The sequence below is a fragment of the Marmota flaviventris genome, chromosome 6 (assembly GCF_047511675.1).
Source record: "Marmota flaviventris isolate mMarFla1 chromosome 6, mMarFla1.hap1, whole genome shotgun sequence".
Taxonomy (NCBI): domain Eukaryota; kingdom Metazoa; phylum Chordata; class Mammalia; order Rodentia; family Sciuridae; genus Marmota; species Marmota flaviventris.
Genome location: NC_092503.1, coordinates 134,169,227 through 134,191,405, shown reverse-complemented (window position 1 = coordinate 134,191,405; position 22,179 = coordinate 134,169,227). Strand labels below are relative to the sequence as shown.

Below are 22,179 nucleotides of genomic sequence, written 5' to 3'. Positions count from 1 at the left end.
CCATTAGATCACTCCATTAGAGTAAATTAAATGATAATTATTTGTTTACATTTTATCTGGAGTATAAAATTTTTGATTGGGATCAGTTCTTTCTCTGTAGGCACATTGTATAAACAAAGTTGAAAATGTTAGTGAATGAACAAGGGAAAGAAAAAAGGTTTTTTTTTCCTAAAATATATACAAGAACTTAATTGATCAAAACATAGATGCTTTTAATTTCTATCTCTTATGTGGTATATATTGAAGCAACATACCTGTCACACGCAAATATACCCATATAAATATACTTAATATACCCCGACAACATACCACTGATGGTATAGATAGTTCTATTTCATGTAAAATAATTTTCATGTCACTGAAACTGTCTTTGACTTAGGTTTTTATATACTGTTTGGAACAATTGAGCACCAAGCCTGATGCTGATATAGATACTACACAGTAAGTAAAAGTGAAATTATTTTCATGAACGCATTTAAGAGAATTAAAAATATAGACTGAAGCTACATATTTGGTTTTATATTCTGAGATTTCCAGTAAGAGAGGTAAATTGTTTATATTAAAGTCATGATTTTATGTGGCCTATGCTTTTTCCATGATTTTTTTATCTTCTGAATTTATTGTAACCATATTACAGACATTTTGAACAAATTTAAAACATAATTAGCGAGCATGCTACAGGGACACTGCTACATCGATGTTCATAGCAGCACAATTCACAATAGCAAGACTGTGGAACCAACCTAGATGCCCTTCAATAGATGAATGGATAAAAAAAATGTGGCATTTATACACAATGGAGTATTACTCTGCATTAAAAAATGACAAAATCATAGAATTTACAGGGAAATGGATGGCATTAGAGCAGATTGTGCTAAGTGAAGCTAGCCAATCCCTAAAAAAACAAATGCCAAATGTCTTCTTTGATATAAGGAGAGTAACTAAGAACAGAGTAGGGTCGAAGAGCATGAGAAGAAGATTAACATTAAACAGGGATGAGAGGTGGGAGGGAAAGGGAGAGAGAAGGGAAATTGCATGGATATGGAAGGAGACCCTCAGAGTTATACAAAAGTACATACAAGAGGAAGTGAGGGGAAAGGGAAAAATAAAACAAGGGGGACAAATGAATGTCAGTAGAGGGGGCAGAGAGAGAAGAGGGGAGGGGAGGGGAGGGGAGGGGGGATAGTAGAGGATAGGAAAGGCAGCAGAACACAACAGACACTAGTATGGCAATATGTAAATCAATGGATGTGTAACTGATGTGATTCTGCAATCTGTATATGGGGTAAAAATGGGAGCTCATAACCCACTTGAATCAAAGTGTGAAATATGATATATCAAGAACTATGTAATGTTTTGAACAGCCAACAATAAAAAATTAAAAAAATTAAAAAATTAAAAAAAATAAAACATAATTAGCTTACAGATTGTCTAAAACAACAGGTTTTATAAATAATAAAATAGCGGGAAATTGTATACCTCCTAGTTGATTACTTTTATATTCCTGGTGTTAGGGTGCTAAACCAGATCTCTTGTTAGAAACTGAGCCTTTGGTTAGAGTTTAGCCTGGGCCAGGCTTAGTTATTTGAGCTCCAGAGAATACTTCCTGACTTGGTATTTACAAATTTATGGGGTGGTTTTTCAAAGTGTGGCTATATTGGACAGTAGTATAAAATGCTGAATTTGTTTTCTTTTCTTTTTTTTTTTTTTAATTTTTTATTGTTGGTTGTTCAAAACATTACATAGTTCTTGATATATCATGTTTCACACTTTGATTCAAGTGGGTTATGAGCTCCCATTTTTACCCCATATACAGATTGCAGAATCACATCAGTTACACATCCATTGATTTACATATTGCCATACTAGTGTCTGTTGTGTTCTGCTGCCTTTCCTATCCTCTACTTGAATTTGTTTTCTTAACACCAAGTTTTTCTGAGTGTTTATTTCTTAGTACTGGCTTTTGCTTTCCAGTATATAAAACTGTTACCTCTTTGAAGGCCAAATAAGTTTTTAATTCTTCTAGATTTTCTGATTTGATTTTGTATATTTAGTTTATTACATTGCCAAAAATGTGTATAGTTAATCAGAACCTTGATATTATTGATTAAATAAATCTTTCCTTGTTGCTCTGTTATAATTTTTCATATATCAGTGTGTTAGATAAACAGGTACAATGTATTTCTGAGCTTTATCTTCAGTAGATTTATCAAATATATTTTATATTAGTGCTGTGTTAATTATCTTTGGTTTATGTTTTAATGTTTTTCAGACTGGCCTTCTTTTATTATCTCTGTTTTAAAATATTAGTTGATATTTTCATTGCTTTAGTCTTCTATATTAATTTTAATTTCAGTCAGGTTTAAAGAAAAGGAATGGTATGTTTATGATATGTCCTTCCTTCTGTCTCCAGTTTTGTTTCTAGTTGTTTGTGGGTTATCAATTAATTTCCTAATTCACCTCACCTTTAAGTGGATTACTATGAAAGCAAGCTTCAAAAAGCCCCCTGGAAATTCTGATAGAAACACTTTGAGTAAAATTACTTGACATTTTTTTCCTTTGATGGTTTGTTTTAAATTCATGCCAGTTTTGAGAAGGTCCAAAAACAGTTTTTTTTTTTTTTTTAATGGCCCATGTTAATTGATAGCCCACTGTGCCTTCTTTGAGAGATTAATTTTAAAATGTATTTCAGGAAACATACAGAAAGTTATTTGATTTCTTTGCACCAAAACCTTTTTTAAAAAAGATTTTTAAAAAAACTTTTAAAAATGTGCATTATAGTTATACCAAAACCTTTTAAAGTGAAATTTATATATAGTTTGTTACATTTTTTAATTTCAGTGCTTTAATTGTAACTCTTCTATAATTTAGTCTTTCTGTAGATGTTTCTTCTCCTGATTTGTTTGGAAGTATTCATGAAGACTTCAGTTTGACTTCTGTAAGTAAGCTAATAAAAATAAAGTAGGATGTGCCATTTAAAATTATTTAATGATTAGTCCATAAATCAATCTGAATTACTTTGAGTATTACTTCATCATTGCTGTAGCATGTGTATGAAACAGTGCCTATACACGGGAGCTATGTTATATTATGTGAAGATTTTAGTAAAGTATAATTAAATGTACTCCATATTGAAAGCTTTTTAGCTGGAGTTGCATTTAAACTCCTGTACACTTGTTGCATCCCTGCAGGTTCTTGAATGTTAAAAGGTGTCCTACTAGTTCTCTGATGTTTGAAAGTTGATCCTCTGGGTAGGAGGCACAGGACAAGGGCATTTCCTCATGTCTGTTGCCTCTTCAGCCAGAGAAGCTCTGCTTTTCCCTCTTTTGTTTCTGTGAGATCCCCTTTTTATTTGAATACAGATTTCTTGGCAAAAACAAAACCAGATCACTATGTATCTGTGCACGCACACATGTATATGCATACACGTGCACACACACACACACACACACACAAACACATTTTTCACATATACATGTACGTGATGATTCAGATATAGACATTGATCATGTAGGCAAACTTAGATGTTGAATCCAGACTCAAGCTATCTATGTTAAAAAAAAAACTTCCTCTGATTTGTGATGATGTATTGAGTATGTGTGTGCATGTGCGTGTGTGTGTGTATCAAGAAAAAAGAACATCTGAATTTCCTACCCTGTTATTTGTTATTTCCACAGTAATTTTAAGTATATATTCCTAAATAATAATGTGTTTGGCATATTAGGAAAAGTATTGTCTAGTCAAAGTAGTTAAAAATATTATTCTAGGTTTGCTCATTTGGATGACTAGGTAGAGAATGTTAACCATTCACTGAAATAAACAGCTTCTAAAGAAAGATTGAAAACTGAGTTTGGGAGCATATTTGTCCAATGAGTGACAGAGATAACTTCTGGGTGATTCGATGTACTTGTCTGGATCCTAGAGAGATTTGTTAATAAGCCATACATACACAATAGAAGGCCTAGGAATAGATAAAAATACTAAGAAAAATACTAGTGTTCTGTCCAGCAGAACTTATACTCAGAGTCTCCCCAGACATGGTGGCAGGGGAGTTCCTGCAAGGTACTGCCCTACACCATCCTGGAATGGGGCCTGTTGGGATTTCAAAATGCATGGTGATTAGTCCAAAGCATTTATTAGAATGCTTACATATGGAAGGGCTACCATATCTCCTCTCAGTGGACAGGGGACAAGAGAATAAACATCCACAAAAGGAGCCCGTGTTATGAAATTTAGGTTTAAATAATCTGACTGAGGGTGGGTTGGTTTCCACATACTCGATGGCACAGCTCATCTTCGGGTACCTTTCAGCAACAGCCCAAACAGCTTCCTAATGCCAGAGATAAGGCCCAGCTCAGGTTGAAGCCTGCAGAGTAAGACATGCAGCTGACTGGGTCACAGAGGGGTCAAAACATTCAGCCAGGAACAGAAAATGGGGGTTCTAGGAGAACCCACATTAATAGAATGAGATAAAGACCAACATGAAAATAATATTGGGGATATATAACCATTAGTTATAGAGTGACTAACAGAGAGCCTCAGCATATTCTTTTTCTTTTTTAATATTTATTTTTTAGTTGTAGTTGGACATAATACCTTTATTTTGTTTATTTATTTTTATGTGATGCTGAGGATCGAACCTAGGGCCTTGCACGTGCTAGGCGAGCGCTCTATGCTGAGCCACAACCCCAGCCTCCTCATCGTTTGCTGAAAAGGAATAATTGTAGAGCGAGAAGGAAATCTTGGTAGAGCAGTGTACTTTGAACAGGCAGAAAAGAGCATTTAAGCAAAGAGATGCTGAACAATCAAACAGAGGAGGATCAGGTTGTGGGAGATGAAAACTCAGCTTTGTGGGCTGTGTTGTAGGAGCTGCTTCTGTAGGTTAATGAGGGAACAGCTGATTGTCCTGGAGGAGAGTGACAGGAGAAGGCCACACACGAAGTTTAAACCAGTCTTTTCATGTGAACCTGGAAAGAAAGAATGCTAGAGAGGGTTGGGGCTGAAGGAAAGGTCTTTGAAATTGATAGACCTTCCATCCATCTGGCCAACCATACTTTTTCCTCCTTCTTTCAGAATAAGCTTAATTTGTACATGGTAACTTTTCTAGTGTTTGAAAACTGCTTTGCTTTCTTTTATTGATGCCTTGTATCCATTTAGGTTATTTTTCGACTGACTTGTGGATATTCCCAGACATGGGGTTGCTGCTCTGAGCCTAAATCTGTACCTCTTCAGAGGTGGAGCATGAGAGCAAGCACAGACTCTCTGTGACTTGCCTCCTGTGAAGAATCAAAGTTGTCGCTCTTGGCTCACACTGAGCTTATGTTCAGAGGCTACCCCACTCCTGTGTTTTATACTTGCTGATATCAGCTTGTCCTGTTTTATTCACCAAAAATTGTCCATTTGTTACCAAATTCAGTTCCTATTTTTCCCCATTGGAAGATGCCTTTTTAATTTGGCCCATCTTTTCAGATGATTTCTATCTTAGATCTTTTGTTATCTAAACGGGAGGCAGTTATGGTTAGAAAGAGATCTAGATTTTGAGTCAGGGAACACAGGTTCACATCCTAGTGTGTGCCTTATTCACTGTATAACCAGGGCTATTATTGAGGACATCCAGGCTTGGTCCTGTCCTGGATAACTGAGAAGAAAATAATACCTCAGACCGTATTTTTTTCATCTGTAAGTGCTGTATTAGATCAGTTTGAGCTGTTTCTTTTCAAAAATACGTTTCCCTCTAAGGTGCTAATAATAAGCTTTTGATTAACCATGCAACTCTAAGAATTTGATTATGGTGTTCATTTGTTCTTCCCACTTTTATTTCATCTGATTGATTAGATTTGAGAGAAAAATATGCTTACTAAATGTGAGACTTGAACTCAAGAAGTTTTTCTGTTTTTGAAGAGGAACTATATATATTACAATGGGGAGAATCAAGCAAAAAGAATTCACTACCAGTGTAGAGAAGACTCAGGAGGCTGAGTTTGCTGGGTATGAAGCTTTTTGACTCATAAACTGAGAAAGCAGTTGAGGTTTCTGAGGAGTATATCATGTTTGGAATGACTGATGAAATGTCCAGTTTGCTTATCCCCATGTGCTTTGAAAGGACTGCATAATGGCAGAAGTAGGCTTGGGAACAAGAGGGGGAGATATGGTCTTGCCATTCCTGGCTTCATCTGTACAAATTCTAGCACTTACCCATTGCTTTCTTTCTGGTACCTTTTCTGCCACTTATCCACTTAATATGGAAAAAGTTTTATACATAATATCACCCTGTTAACTTTGTTATATGTCCCACTTCCTATCCACAAGTTGACTTAGAGCCATTAGCAATTTTTTCATTTGTTTGAAGTTACTTTAATTAAATTTTTTGGCTTTCTATTTGTGTTTGATTAGGACCAGAAAGGGCAGTGAGTAGGCTATACTCTGCCAGAAATAAAGATGAGAACATTTTAAATTAAAAAAACCTGGATATAGCTGGGTGTGGTGGCATATGTCTGTAATCCTAAGGACTTGGGAGGCTGGGGCAGGAGGATTGCAAGTTCACAGCCAGCCTCAGCAAATTAGTGAGGCCCTAAGCAATTTAGTGAGACCCTGTCTCAAAATTTAAAAAGTTAAAAAAAAAAAAAAAAAGCTGGACATGTGGCTCAGTAGTTAAGTACCCTTGAGTTCAATTCCTGGTTACCTCCCCACCTGCTCGACCACCGCCCCCAGAAAAGAAAGAAAGACGTTTAGAAGATCTATGGATACTTGATTGAACTAAGTGAAGTTATTGGAAAATGCAAGGTTTGCTTGGCAATTGAGTTCAAAGGCTCTAGTTCATCCTTGGTCCATGTAACTCAAAGAACATCATCCTATTTGTATCTGCCTTTTCTATACTGAACTACATTATTGCAAGTTATTCTTTTTCCATACAGAAAGACTATGCCAAATGGGGTTGAGAATTTTTCCTAGACAGTGGCTTTGCCTTAGTTTTAGTCAAGGATCTTGAGTTAAGGCCCTAGATGAGTCACAGTTGTTCCAGAGAATGCTCTCACACCAGCAGGAGTACAAGACCCCTGGCCTCAGTGACCACAGTAGCAGCCTCAAGGGTCATTCCCAGAATTTAATCTACAAACACAGTTCCTCTGAACTGTAGGATATTGTATTCATAAGTATTGGGGTCTGATCATTTTTATAAGAAATTACTTAAGTGGAACAGGACCCTGGAGAATGTACCAGCAAATGGAGCTCTACTCCTTCCACTTGACTGACCTGATCACTTCCTGTGGAAGAATCCCCTGACCTTAAGGGACCCTCACTCCCTATTAGAAGGAGATTATTCCTACACACAAAAAAAGTTCTTAAAAGCCTGAAGTTTTGAAGGAGCCTATCAAACAGATAAAAGAGTAGTATTATTCTCTTTCAAGTTATAAAAAGTTTATAAACAATTTTTCTGATAATTTCTATACTTTATGTAGTTATTTAAGGTATCCATTTGTATAACATTTTTGTGTACATAAAATTGGCATAATAAACATTATTTGATTTTTCTTTTTATTTTTTTATTTTGGGGGTGGTTTTTATTTTTTTATTTTCTATATTTGAATGTAGGGCCTTGCCCATGTGAGGCAAGCACCTATGCCTGAGCACATCTCCAATTCCTGTTTGACTCTTTAGTGTATTATGTAATCATAAGCAATTAGTAGAACTGTAGAATTATGTGATGTTTCTGCCTATGTTAATGTTAGGAAAGACATAGTCAAGAAAAGGAAAGCATGCAATATAGAGGTTAAAGAGCAAGAGATTGTAATTAAATTTAAGAAGTGATAAGGTTTATCTTTTACACTTGCCATGTGTTACTATAAATGTATTTCTAAAGATTTGTTCGTCTTTTAGGAGCAGCGACTTTTGATTGTCCTGAGTAATTGCCGCCATCTAGAACGTCGTACTTTCTTAAATATAACAGAACATTTTGAAAAGCACAACTTCCAGGGAATAGAAAAAATAACACAGGTAAATGAGTTAAAGTTAAGTGGACAAATTGATTGTTTTCTGAACTTTGTTTACAAGCTGTTTTCTTGTCCTTCATTTTTTTTTTCTTTCCTGTGCTTGTTCCTTTTCCTTGCCTTCCCTACAGCCACTTCCTTCTGCTCTCACTCACACTATCTTTAATGATTCCCTTCCTTCTCATACCTCCCCTTGAACAGTTAATTTAATGCCAGCTACTTTCTGTTGAACAATGTTTGCAAAGTTAGATATGTTTCACTCCCCACCTAAGCTCTTTAAAAGTGAGGGAAGAAAGTAAGATCTAGGTATAAATGTCAGATTTAACTACTTTTAGGGTAGAGCTTTTAGATATGACCAAGAGCAAACTCTCTGAGCCTGCGGATAAACCTCTTCCTGCTGATCCACACCTCTCTTGCCTCTCTTCCTTTCCATGTGACCACAATGATGCTTTTGCTGTACTTCTCAAGCATGTGTGCACCCACATGCATGTGCCCAGCTCATAACAGCTGCAGGATGCTTAACATCTGAAAAATACATCATTGGATATAGGAAGATATGGAGAGGTTGGATAAAAATAAGTCCTGTACAAATCATTTGAGTGGTTTTTTTTTTTTTTAATCTATATTGTTATCTCTTGTTTATATATTTTTTCAAGTAAGCATAAAAGGAAAAAATGAAATAACCTTGTTATTAAAGTTTGGTTGGTTCCTGGGCAAAGGTTTATCAGATTTCTAGGTAAAATGTTGTTAGAACCACTTTTTAATGTCAGTACACTTTTCTCAATGCAAAGAATAAGAAAGATAATGATCTTGTTAATCATATAATCAAAGTGTACTGTTGGTGGATTGCATACTTTTTATAAATGATGGTTCCAGTTCATGAACTAGATTGGGATTTTTTTTTTTTCTTCAAAGAATCAAAATGTCATAGTGGGCGGCACTGTCTTGTTTTCCTGCCTTTTCGTAAAGATTAATCATCCTGATGAGAAATGTTGTAACTTAAGGCTGTAGGGCCAAATGTCTAGTTTGTTTCCAGAAATTTTTGTGTAAAGAGTTGCAATATGTTGTCTTACAATAAAAAATTACTATGTGTAGAATGTGGATACATTAATAACATGAATATTTTATTGGAGAAATTTTGTTATTTTAAAAATATATGAAATGATTAAGAATTGCATATAAGAGAAGCAATAAGTTTGATTTTTCTCCAGATTTCTGTGAAGTAATAATTAGAAACTTTCTGTTGCTTAGGTTTATATCATTAAGATGCAGAAAGTATTAAGGATCTGGGAGTGTATCATAGATAGGCTTTATTCCCACTCAGAACCTGAATTTGGATTTTTTAATAAATTGATCATCTTGAATACTTATAATTATTTAGTTGTGGTTGAAACCAATAGACAGTACTCAAGATTTATATAATAGCATTTCTCCTGTTTTGTTTTGTTAGGTGTTGAACCCTTTATTTTCATGATGTCCACCAAGTAAATTATTGCTTGCACTCAAGGAGAAATGTTACCAACTGCCATCATTTTTCATATGGTTCTCTTTCCAAATGACAGATGATTCTAGAGTTATCTTAGAAAAATCACAGGGCACAAAAGGTCATAGTTTTCAATTCTCTTCTCTGTTTCTGCTCTTAGAGATAATTGTTCACTAGAGGGCTTTTCATGTGGTGTCACTGGACATTAGAACTTCTCTCAGACCTCTTCCTGGTGTGATCTGGTGGTTGGCCAGATTTTCTTCCAGGTATATTTCCTCCTACATTCTTCTCTTCTTAACCCTCACCCCACAATTGCTAGATGTTTTAGTCAGCTTTTTTGCTGCTGTGACTAAAAGACCTGACAAGAACAATTTTAGAGGAGGAAAAGTTTATTTGGGGGGCTCATGGTTTCAGAGGTCTCAGTCCATAGACAGCCAGCTCCATTCCTCATGGCTTGAGGTTGGGCAGAACATCACAGTGGAAGAGTGTGGCAGAGAGAAGCAACTCAAATGATGATGATGATCAGGCAGCAGAGAGAGACTAAGCTCAGTTTACCAAATATATACCCCAAAGGCAGCTTAGTGAGGCTGGCTTTGAACTTGTGATCCTCCTGCCTCAGCCTCCCAAGCTGCTGGGATTACAGGAATGTGCCAACGCACCTGGCTAACATTGTTTTTAAAAAGGAAAAAAATGGGACTGAGGTTGTGGCTCAGAGGTAGAACGCTCACCTGGCATGCATAGGGTATTTGGTTCCATCCTCATCACCACATAAAAATAAAGGTATTGTGTCCACCTACAACTAAAAAAAAAAAAAAAAAATTAAAAAAAAAGGAAAATAAGAAATTTAATCAAATAAAAATAAGAATTGTGTTTTATGCACTAACCAAAGGTAAGTGGTACTATTTTAGTATTTATAGTAATTAGTATTTTATATTTACTACACATCTATATGTTATAAAATTATAAATAACATTTTTTCTGGGTTCATTTATATTGAACATATATTTCTATTGAATATTCTGTTGTGAACAGTAATATTTTTATTAACTATTTTTGTAAAATATGAATTTTAGGACTTACAGTATAGGTTAATATGAAAATACCGTCTTATTTTTTAACCTCTCCCTTAGTAGGAACCCTAAAGTTATTTTCCATTTTTACTGTTGTTGTTACTAAGAAAGAGTGATATGCGACTGTATGATCAATATGATTCTGTAACACGTGCACTCAGAAAAGTGAGAAATTATATCCCATCTATATATGATATATCAAAGTACATAAATCCATTCTATTGTCATGTATAACTAATTAAAACAAATAAAAAAATTTTATAAAAAAGAATGATACTCTTTTATCATATGTCTAATTGCTTCCTCACAGTAGATCCCTAGAAATAGACTTATAGCTCTGAAGACTTTTGGCAAGTATCACCAGATTGCTTTTAGAGAGTTGATCTTACCACATTTTTGGTCTCATTTCTTATTACAATGTCCATTTTGAGAGGTAAAAAGACTCTTTCATTATATTTTAATTAGCATGACTTTCCCCTTTAGGGGGATTTGTACTTTTTCATCTGTTTATTGACTGTTTATGTTCTAGAAGAACAAGTTTTGAAGGCAGTTAGAGAGTTAAAGAAATACACAGAGTTTTGTACTCTTAACTGTGCAAACCAAATCTGCGTAAGTCAAATTCTTTGAGACTTCTGAAAAGGGAAAACCAGAGCAGTATAGTTAATAAACTTTAGCATATAGATTTTTTGTGGTAGTTCTAATAATATAATGCCAGGGAACTTTTTAAAAATCATGTGAAATATTATTTTAACCTTGTTCCAGTCTTTAAAAAACAAACATCTAATTTAGAGTTTATGTAATCATATTTTTTCCTGACTTGGGAATATGGACATTAAACAAGTCTGGCATTAAAAAATTCATGACTGAATTTTTATTTAAGCCCCTAAATCTCTTTCAGAAACTCTAACATGGAAGGTCTGAAGAGTATAGTTTGTTTTTCTTAATATGTGCAGGGAATCTGAATTAATTTAAGTTAGTCCATGAGAATGATTATGTCACCCTCCCCTTAATATTTTTGTTTGCTGTGCTTGTAATTTGTTTTTTCTTCATATTGGGAATGGTTTCCTCAGTTGATTTCATCTACCCTATAGCTTTATGTACCACTAATGACTGTGATTCCCAAATCCTTTATCTTTAACCTATGTGTCACTCGTACACTTCAGATCCATTTCCCACCAGATTTCTTCACTAGAAGTTTTCATTGATGCATTCCAGAATTAGCATGCCCAAACCAGAGTCATCTTCTTTCATCCTTTATACCATTTTCTTTCTCTTTTGTATTTCCTATATTAGTAAACATTGAGTCCTCAAGCCAGAATTTGGGAATTATTCTCTTTTATTTCTATTTGTTTATTTTAAATTGACATAAAAATGTATATATTTGTGGAGTACAATGTGATCTTTTGATATATGTATTCATTGTAGAATGATTCAGTCAGACTTATTAACATACCCATCCCCTTATCAACTTACTGTGCTTTTGTGGTGAGAACATTAAAATTCTATTCTTTGAGCAATTTTGAAATATGCATTATTTTTAACTGTGGTCACCATATTAGGCGTACTTCACTAACACTTATTCATTCAATCTGGCTAGAACTTTGTGCTTTTTGATCTCTCCTTTCCATCCTTTTCCCCTTTCCTCTCTCTACAGACTCTTGAGTTACCTTTCTACCATTTTGTATGAGATAAATGTAAAAAAAAATATTTGTTATATTTGGATATAAGGTGTTCCCCAAAAGTTCCAGTGTTAATGCAGCATTATTTAGAACTGAAATATTTGGATTGTGAGAACTGTAACCTAATCAGTTCATCCTAGTTTGAATGGACTGACTGGGTGATAACTGTAGGCAGATGGGATAAGTCTGGAGGAGATGGGTCACTGGGGGCATGATCTAGAAGGATACATCTTCCTTTCCTTTTATCTTTGTGCTTCCTGTCCACAGTAAGAAGATTAGTGCTTTACTGCCATGCCCTTCCACCATGATTTTCTGCCTCATGTTAGCCAAACAGTGGAGTTGTCTGTCTCTATACTGGTGTTACTGCTGTTGACCGGTGACGAGTCCTTGCTTCCCCATTGTTGAAGTATAACACCGGAGAAGCACGCTGAGGCAAGGTCAGAGTGGAAAGTAGAAGTTTATTAAAGGACAGCAGAAAAGACTTCTCCCGGAGGAAGGAGGGGACCCAAGAGATGGAATCCGTGGAAGTGCGGTTGTCTCCCCATTTTATAGTTAAGGTCTTCATCTGGTCTCCCCCCCCCCCAATTCCTGTCCTTTGTTCTGTTATCTTTCAGTGATAGAAGGTAGGTGGGAAGGCCTGAAGGATGGGGCACAGGTGGGCCAAAGAAGTAATCTTTTAGGACTTTTGGGTCAGCATCTTCAAGTTTGCTGGGAGCTGTTTCATTAACACTTCTTTGGGATGGGCTCTGGGCCTTGGGGACATTAACATTCCATGAGTTGTCCTGCTTTTTCCGGACTTCATTAACATTCCAAGAGTTGTTCTGCTTTTCCCGGAATTCATTCTCAACATGGCCTCCATTCTGGATCTTACTCGATATTAGATCCGATTTACCTAACTACACTGACTACCTAACTTTAAATCTGGCTTCACTGGGACCTCTGAAAACATGAGCCTGAAATAAACTTTCCCTCCTCTCAGCTGTTATGGTCAGGTTTTTTGGTTACAATGACAAAAAGCTAACTAACATAATATTCTATATGTAAGTCAGATCAGTGTTTGTCTTCCTGTGCTTGGCTTATTTTACTTAATGTAATGCCCTCCATCTTGTTGCAAATGACAGAATTTCATTCTGTTTTTTTTTTTTTTTTTTAGAATACGCAATATTTCATTGTGTGTATTATTCACATTTTATTTATTCATTCATCTATTGGATGGGAATTACTCCTGACTCCATCCCTCATAACAGTTTATGCTCAGTTTTTTTCTTAGCTCTACCTCTGAACCATCTTCTGAATTCTTTTACACTTCTTTCATTTGCTATTCCTGTTGAAGCTTAGCCCTTTAACATAATTTGACCACTCTAGTGGTGTAGGAACCTTCCTAACAAATGCTTGGTCTAATATGTAACTTCTTTTACACTTTAATTGTCCTCCACTGAGTGTCCAGGATGAGCTTTCAGAAACAGATTCAATTATATTATTCTTCCTCCTTCCCACATTTCAGAGTTGTTTATTGCCTGAACTCCTCAGGGTAGTGTTAGTTGGGTTTTAATCTTTCTGTCATGGCTTTCATCTCCCCCATTCCAGTACCTGTCATCTAACCCAGCCACCTACTCATCTTTCCTCCTCATTCAACAAATATTCATTCAGCATGAGTTTTCCTTCTAAGCCATTTGAGATGCAGATGTCTCATCCTATATAAAAACTTTTATGGCCTTACCTTATCCTTATCCATTCTCCCAGATAATAAAGTGGATCATACCCTCTTCTTTCTAATTACTATGCTTCATTCATACCACTGAATAATATTTAATATTTTGCATTATGATTGGCTCAGTGTCCATTAATTCTCCCTCCTGTTGAATATGTTGAACCTCCTCACTCTGTTCTCCATGTCTAATTTTTTCCATTCCCTCCCTTATTCTTTGCTAATTAGGGATAATTTCTGCAGCTTTCTCTCATTCTTTGTATCTCTATTTGTCTAATCTTTCTGAAATTTGCTGTCCATTAAGTTTTTCATTTCAGCCATTCATGTCTAGAAACTCATTTTGTTTTTTGTTACTGAGGGAAAACAATTAACTTACTTTGGAGTGGTATAACTTCAAACATCAGTGGAGAAGGTGGTGGCAGTTAAGTTCTCCCCAGTACCCTTCAGATTGCCCTTCACTGAGGCCAACTCAGATAGTCTATTGTCAAGTATGAGATTGTCCTATTCAAAAGCAGATTGGAATAAATAAATGAAGTCTATGCAATGGGAAGTGGGTAGTTAACTAGATTATAAAGCATTCATAGACAATGAAGACACTGTTCAGGTTGTGAGTGTGATAAAATTTCCAAGACATCAAGTTAGAACCATAGCAGGAAGCCAAGAAGTGGGAAAGCATGGCCCTCCCTAGCAAGTCCTGGGAACATCTTCTGGCCTATATCCTGCTTCATCCACATTTCATTTTTCTCCTAATAATCCCACCTCTTACTAAGACGAGTTTATTGTTAAAAGTTAATTATTTACTTGGCTTTTGTCCCCAGTTGTGTTTTAATAATATGAAAGAATGTGAGCTTGCCATTTTTCTTTACTTTTCCATTTGTAAAATTCTAAAAATAAAATGTTAATTTGACTGAACCAAGTTATCCAGATTCACTTGGCTTGGTGCGAAACTGATGGAATTTTAGTGAGTTTATTTCTGTACTGTCATCAAGTTTGGTGTATTTTTTTCTGTCTTCTTTAAAGTAAAAATGTTTTTTCCTATTAAAAACAGATTTACCTGTAATCCCAGTGGCTCAGGAGGCTGAGGCAGGAGGATGGAGAGTTTGAAGCCAGCCTCAGCAAAAGTTAGGTGCTAAGCAACTCAGTGAGACCCTGTCTCTAAATGAAATATAAAACAGGGCTGGGGATGTGGCTCAGTGGTTGAACACCCCTGAATTCAATAACCAGAACCCCCCCAAAAACACCATTTTTACCAAAACAATTTAAAGCATAAATTTTTACATTTAAGTTAAAACATTAAAATATATCAAGAAAATGATTTTACCCTTTTAACCATTTTGATTAAAGACAACTTCTAAAAATTTGTTAAAAATATGATGTGACCTCTATTCAGACGTGTCTTGTCTTGTGTTTCCCATCGCGAACCTTGACTGGGACATGGGCCAGGTTGAATGAGATAAGAATGTTCCTCCATATTGCTGCTGAGGAAGAGAGAACAGTATTTTATCATAGGTAATAATTTGCCCTTATATCAGAAATGCAGCCTTTTAACATGAGCTTTACCTCTGTAAGTTATTACCAATAATTTTTAAAGTACTATAAAAGATGGTCCCCAGTTCTAGGATATAGGAATTCAGCAATTCTATTTATGAGCACATAATTGTTGAATTATCACTTTTTGTTAAGAATATATCTTGTTTTTAATTAGAGACTCCTGGTCCAACAGGACACTGCTCTCTGACCTGTACTTCTCGGTGTAGTCTTTGTAGTCTTTCTCAGCTCCCCCACCAGTGGCTCTTTTACACTCCCTCTCTGCCCCACAAGTACATTCCTTTATAAATGTTTTCCTTTCCTTCTTCCCTGTTAAACTCCAAATTGCTTAGTCCTTGGATCCTTCTTTTTACTTAACTTTCATTCCACACTCATGCATTAATCTGATGGTGGATGAAACTCATTCTTGCCTATTGAGCCAGAATCAAGTAACATCTATGCTCAGCAGCCAGCATGAACAGGTGTTAATGGAAAAGGGTCAGTTGTGAGAATAGTAATAGCTGGTAGCATTTATTATGCACTTCCATTTTGCTGTGCAAGTTTCATGATTTATCTGTCTAAATTCTCATAACTTAAGAGGTAAATATTTTTATCTGAGCCCTTCCTCACCACACATTATACTGCCACTCTGCTCTTTGTTACATTTGCCTTATATCTATTTGCTCATCATTTATTTTCAACCTTTCGTTTTCTCTCTTTAAGAAATTGAGGAATAATTTACATACAGTAAAACGATAAATCTTAAGGGTATGGATTGATGACTTTTTATATTCGCCACCTAGATGAAGATACAAAATATTTTCTTGGATTTCCTTCCAGGCACTATTCTCATGGCATTCTGACTTTGTCAGTAGAGTAGCTTTGCCTTTTTGAAACATCGCATGTATCTGGCCTTTTTGTTTTAACTTAATACTTTCTTGAGATTCATTCAAATTGTGTATCTGTCAGTGATTTTTTTTTTTTTACTGTGTATTGATAACCAAATTTTGTTTGGTTGTTCTCATAGACATTGGGTTATTTCCAATGTCTATTTAGGCTTTTACTGAATAATGTTGCTATGAATATCATTGTAAAAGTCTCTTTGTGGACATTCTGTACTAATTTTTGTTGGACATACACTTTGAAGTGTAATTGCTGGTGATGGATCAACGTAGTTAGAAACTGGATAGCTTTTCATAGTGCGTGTTGTGCTTTACACTCAGCCAATGAAAAACATTCAAACAAGTGTTCCAGTGGGCTCATGTTCTCACCAGCATGCATTATTATTCTTTATTTTTTATCAATTTTTTTGCTATAAATGTCTTTTCCTAACAAATATGACATTAAATACCTTTTCTTAAATATTTAGATATTCACATCCTTCTTTTTTGAAGAGAATAATTCTTCAGCTTATTGGGTTATTCATCATAGTGATTTTTAGATGTCTCTATTTAAAGTTTTCTGTCACATACATATTCTTTTCTCTCAGCCCAAACCATGGCTAGCTATTTTGTTTTTATGATATCTTTTGAGTAGAAATATTTAGTGTTATGAGGTTCACTTTATCAATTTTTAATGTTTTTTTTTCATATCTTGTCAAAATCTTTACCTGTTTCAAAATCCTGAACAAAATCCTGAAGCTTTTTAATTGTTAGCTTTTATGTTTTATGTTTAGGTCTATAATTATCTTTTATTAAGGTTTTCTATATTAAATGAAGTCAAAGTTCATATTGTTTTCCATGTAGATATCATTATTGTTTCAGCATAATTTATTAAAAAGTCCTTATTCACTGAATTTTCTTGATGCTTTTGTCAGAAACAGGAAAGATTGTATATGATTGGCTCTATGTCTAGGCTTCTTTTTCTGTTCCACTGATCTACCTTACCATCCTTATGCAAATATTGTATTGTTATTTTTATTATGTCTTTATGGTATGACTTGAAATCATGTAATGTGAGTAGTTGAGAGCCATTCGTGGGCTCTGTGTAGACTATATTGGCATTGTACCATAATTAATAGGAGAATCTGGTGTCTGGGAACTTGCAGTAGACATTTCCTCTGGCTGACTGCCCAAACACATGTGAGCCCTATTCAAGCTCTGCCAAAGGTCCTACCCAGCACCAGAGATGGGGTGACTTACTATAGCCGCATAGCCCCTCTAACATGGTTGTGACCTGCCAAGATACCAGTCAACTTGCTGATTGCAAGACATCATGAAGCAAGACTTCACCCTGAAACCTTATCCCTGCCTTTGATGTACCCCTTTAAATAAACCACAAGAGCCATTTTCTAATTGTCTACCTCCAGCTCTCTGGACTGAACCCATCAGGTGCTCCATACTTTAAAACTAATTCCAACTTTGTCTTTTGTTCTTCACTAATTTTTTCTGACTTTAAATTCTTAAGAGGCTTATCCTTCCAAGCAGGCAAGAGTTCTCTGGCAGGGTGCTGGCCACCCCGCGATATTGAAATCACGTGATATAAGTTCTCCAACTTTGTCCTTTTCAAATTGCATTGTCTACTCTAAGCCCTTTCCAAATTATTGATTAGCCTGTGAATTTTTACCAACCAAAATATGTCTTTTTAGGAGTTCATTGAATTTGGGAGATTGACAGTATCAATTCTTATTTACTTATTTGGGTCATCTTTTTATAGTTTTCAATAGGGATTTTGCTATATTTTTTAAAAAAATTCATTCCACATATTTTTTGATGCTAATGTAAATATTTTAATATGTGATAATTTTTCTTTTTAATATATAAAAGTACAATTGATTTTTGTTACTAACTTTGCTGCCTTGACAAACTTGTTTATTTCATTTATGAGTTTGTCAGTTTGTTTAGATTTTTAAGGTGTGTCATCATGTCTTCTACGAATAGACTATTCTACTTTTACTTTTTGAATGTTTTCTCTTTATATATTACATGGATAGGACCTCTAGTATGACCTCAAAAATAAATGGTGAAAGAGGACATAACTGTCTTATTCCTTATCTCATGTGATAAACGTTCTGTGTTTGTGCCATTTTTGCATGTGCCACTTGTAATATTGATTTTCTTTCTATTCCTAGTTTATTGAGAATTTTTGTCATGAAAATATATTGAATTTTATAAGTACCTTTTTTTTTTAACCTATTGAAACAATACCACTCTGTGTCTTTTTTTTGTTAGTAGATTACATTTGCCAATAGTTTATTAGGATTTTTATGTCTTTGTTCACAAGGGCAATGATGCATAATTAATTAATTAGTTAATTAATTTTCGTTGTCACTGTCTTCCCCCTCCTTCTTCTAATTCTTCTATTTGTACTATACTTATTAGAACAAATAAAAAATAGGCAAAAAATTGATAAGTTGTACATGTCCTTATAAGTTTTTGATACCAGGGTTATACCAGCTTCATTAAAGTAGGAAATGCTCTCAGTCTCTGTGAAAAACATTATGTAATATAATTTCTTCCTCAAATGCTTGGTGAAATTCACCAGAAAAGTTATTTAGGCCTGAGATTTTTATTGTGTAAATTTTTCATTATATAAATCCATTTTTAAAATAATCAACTCAATTATTTTAATAAATATAAGACAACTTGTGCCAGTTTTTGAAAGCTATGTTTTTCAGGAGTTTGTCAGTTTCCTCAGTGTTGTCAGACTTATTGGCATAAAAATATAATGACTTTTGTCTACCCTTTTAATATAGAGTCTGTAGTAGTGGAAAATGAACAATTGAGGAAAACAGTGGCATTCAGCTGTGAAAGATACAAGTGATAATCTGAACAGAAGAATAATAATACTTAAGGTGATTAAAGTACATCACAAAACAATATTTTATAAAGATACATAACTTGCATAGCTATCAACTATGTAATAGTTGACAGTATGAATAGATTGGCAATTTTCATTTCTGTTATTAGTAAATTCTAATTTTTCTTTATTTCTTCATCAGTCTTGCCTAAGAATTTAATCAATTTTATTATTCTCTTCAGAGAACCTGTGTTTGGCATTAATGTTTTGGCATTAATATTCATCTTTTTAAAAAATTTAATTATTTCTGCTTTTATCTTTTCCTTCTGCTTTCTTTGGGTTAATATCTCTTTTCATAGCTATTTGAAGTAGAAGATTAAAACATTAATTTTAAGGCTTTATCCATTTTAAGGTTTTCTTTTTAAATACTTAGGGATATAAATTTCTTTCTGCCAATGCTTTGTTTCCACATAGTTTTTTTTTTTTCTTCTTTTTTCTTTTTTGGTACTGGGGAGTGAACTCAGGGGTGCTTGACCATTAAGCCACATCCCCATCCCTTTTTTGTATTTTATTTAGAGACAGGGTCTCACTGAGTTGCTTAAGTGCCTCGCTTTTGCTAAGGCTGACTTTGAACTTGTGATCCTTCCGTCTCAGCCTCTATAGCCACTGGGATTACAGGCATGTGCCACCATGCCTGGCTCCACATAGGTTTTGATATGTTGTTAGATTCTCTTCAGTTGTTGTCTTTTGGATGCTCCCATGATTTCTCTTCTTCTTGTTTTTTTTTTTTTTTTTTCTTAATGACGGGGCTGCTGGGGATTGAACGCAAGGCTCATGCATGCTAAATACACCAAAAATATGTTTCTTGGACTTGGTTGAGGGAAAGATGTCTTAGCTAAATATAGGGCTCTTGGGTTGTATGCGTTTATTCCTGAAGATATTCCAGTGGTTTCAGGTTCCATTGTTACATGTCAGAAATCTTAGGTCACTCTGATTCTTTCTCCTTTGTCAATAAATTATTTTTTGATCTGGAAGCCTGAAAGATTTTCTGTTTCTTTCTTTTTTAATTTAGAAACTGGAACCGTTAGTATCTGCCTAGACGTGTGAAGTGTTTTCATCAATTCAACAAGCCTATTCAAGTTGCAAACTCTGGTTGAGAACCAGTTAGATATTCTTTTATGGGTTGTTTAATTATTACCTTTTCTCTAATTGCTTACATATCTCTACTTGAATTTCTATTCTTTGCTGCCTTGGGATCTATCTTCCAAATCTCTTCTTTCATACTTATCATTACTTATTACTTCTCTACATTTTTTTCTGTACTACTTGCACTTCATTTCAGTCTCAGTAGTGGCCATCTATTTAGTTGACAGCTATGCAAGTTATGTGTCTTATCTATAAAATATTGTTTTGTGATATACTTTAATCACGTTAAGCATTATTATTCTTCTGTTTAGATTATCACTTGTATCTTTCACAGCTGAATGCCACTTGTTGATGGGTGTTCTTTTAGGCTGACCCTTCATATATATGGTTTTTTTTCCATTGTTACTTTGTGGAATCTCAGGTCTAGTATTGGAGAGAAGCTTGTGTTTCTCAAACCAATAGCATGGAAGCACACTAGCCACCATCTGCTGCAGAGAACCTAGGGCAGACATGCACTCTTTTGTAACTTCTTGGCCTCTTGAGTGCTATTGAGAACAGGCACACTCATGTGGGGCTGCTGTCAACATCCTCATCCCTGTTCTGATTCCATTACCACCAGGGGACCTCATGGTGAATCACATGGGCTGAACTTTGTCTAGGGCTTGTCTCTTTGTAGTCCTTACACCAGTGGCTTTAGTGTTTTATTTGCCTTTGAGGGAGGGAGCCCTGCACTCTGGAGTTACCATAGGTCCTAACTGATGCCTCCTCTCCATCAAGCCACTCGTAAGCCACAGCAAGGAGGGCTGTAACCAGGAAAGGAAGCTGCATTGGGGTTTTTAGAGGGTCAGAACATGTTTTGTTACTATTAATAATACTCTTAAATGAATGAATTAATATGAAAAAAAAAACAGTTTTATTATCTTCCATGATTCCTTATTTATTATTTTTGTGCTGGGCATTTAATCCAGGGTGCTTCACTCCTGAGCTGCGTCGCCAGCCCTTTTTATTTTTTTATTTTGAGACAGGGCTTGCCAACTTGCCAAGTTGGTGGTCTCGAACTTGTGATCCTCCTATCTCATCCTCCTGAGTCTTTAGAATTATAGGTGTTCTCTTTTTATTGAAGTTTATTGGCTGATAACAGTTTAGTATTTTTAATGCTTTTTTTATTTGCTTATACAAATGAAAGCTTAGTAAAGTTTTCTCAGAGATGATCTATAGTTCATAGATGGAGATTATTTCTTGTGAAATAGCTAAGAGTGACCTTTGTTATTAAAATAGATAAAATAAAATCCTAAAACTGGTAAGTACTTTTAAAATATACTGAAGTATTTATTATTTACACTATTTTACTTTTTCTTTTGCCTTTAGGTAGGCAGCTCATATTTTTTTATTCTGTGTTTCTAGGTTAGCATGGCCTCACTGAAAGAACTAGACCAAAGACTCTTTGAAAATTACATTGAGCTGAAAGCAGATCCAATCGTTGGCTCCTTGGAACCTGGAATTTATGCAGGCTATTTTGACTGGAAAGATTGCCTACCTCCAACAGGTAAGTAAACACAGTAACTGAAGTTTTAAAAGTAATTGAGTGCATCTATGCTAATAGTAGATATAGATGTGCTTTTGTCAATTAATATATGCTTAGAATGCTTTTCTCTTTATTCAAATTTTTTTTCATTCTTACTGAGGGTGGGAGATGAGTTTTATTTCAACTTATTAGCTCAAACCCATTTTTTTTGATAGTTTGGAATTTAGTACACTTTTTTTTTTTTGGCAGTGCTGATTGAACTCAGACTCATGCATGCTAGCAAGTGCTCTACTGCTGAGCTATACCCCAGTCCATTTT

The 22,179-nt window shown here is 35.0% G+C and overlaps 1 protein-coding gene across 2 annotated transcripts in view; it reads left to right on the top strand.

Moving 5' to 3' along the window:
• The window catches only part of Exoc2 (exocyst complex component 2), a 198,084-nt gene that overhangs the window by 125,359 nt on the left and 50,546 nt on the right, over positions 1-22,179 (top strand). For both annotated transcript variants that reach the window (XM_027954808.2, XM_071613618.1), the window contains exons 20-23: positions 380-441; positions 2,872-2,938; positions 7,876-7,992; positions 21,741-21,882. In XM_027954808.2, the coding sequence (XP_027810609.1) occupies positions 380-441; positions 2,872-2,938; positions 7,876-7,992; positions 21,741-21,882 (388 nt within the window). The remainder of the gene's footprint in view (positions 1-379; positions 442-2,871; positions 2,939-7,875; positions 7,993-21,740; positions 21,883-22,179) is intronic.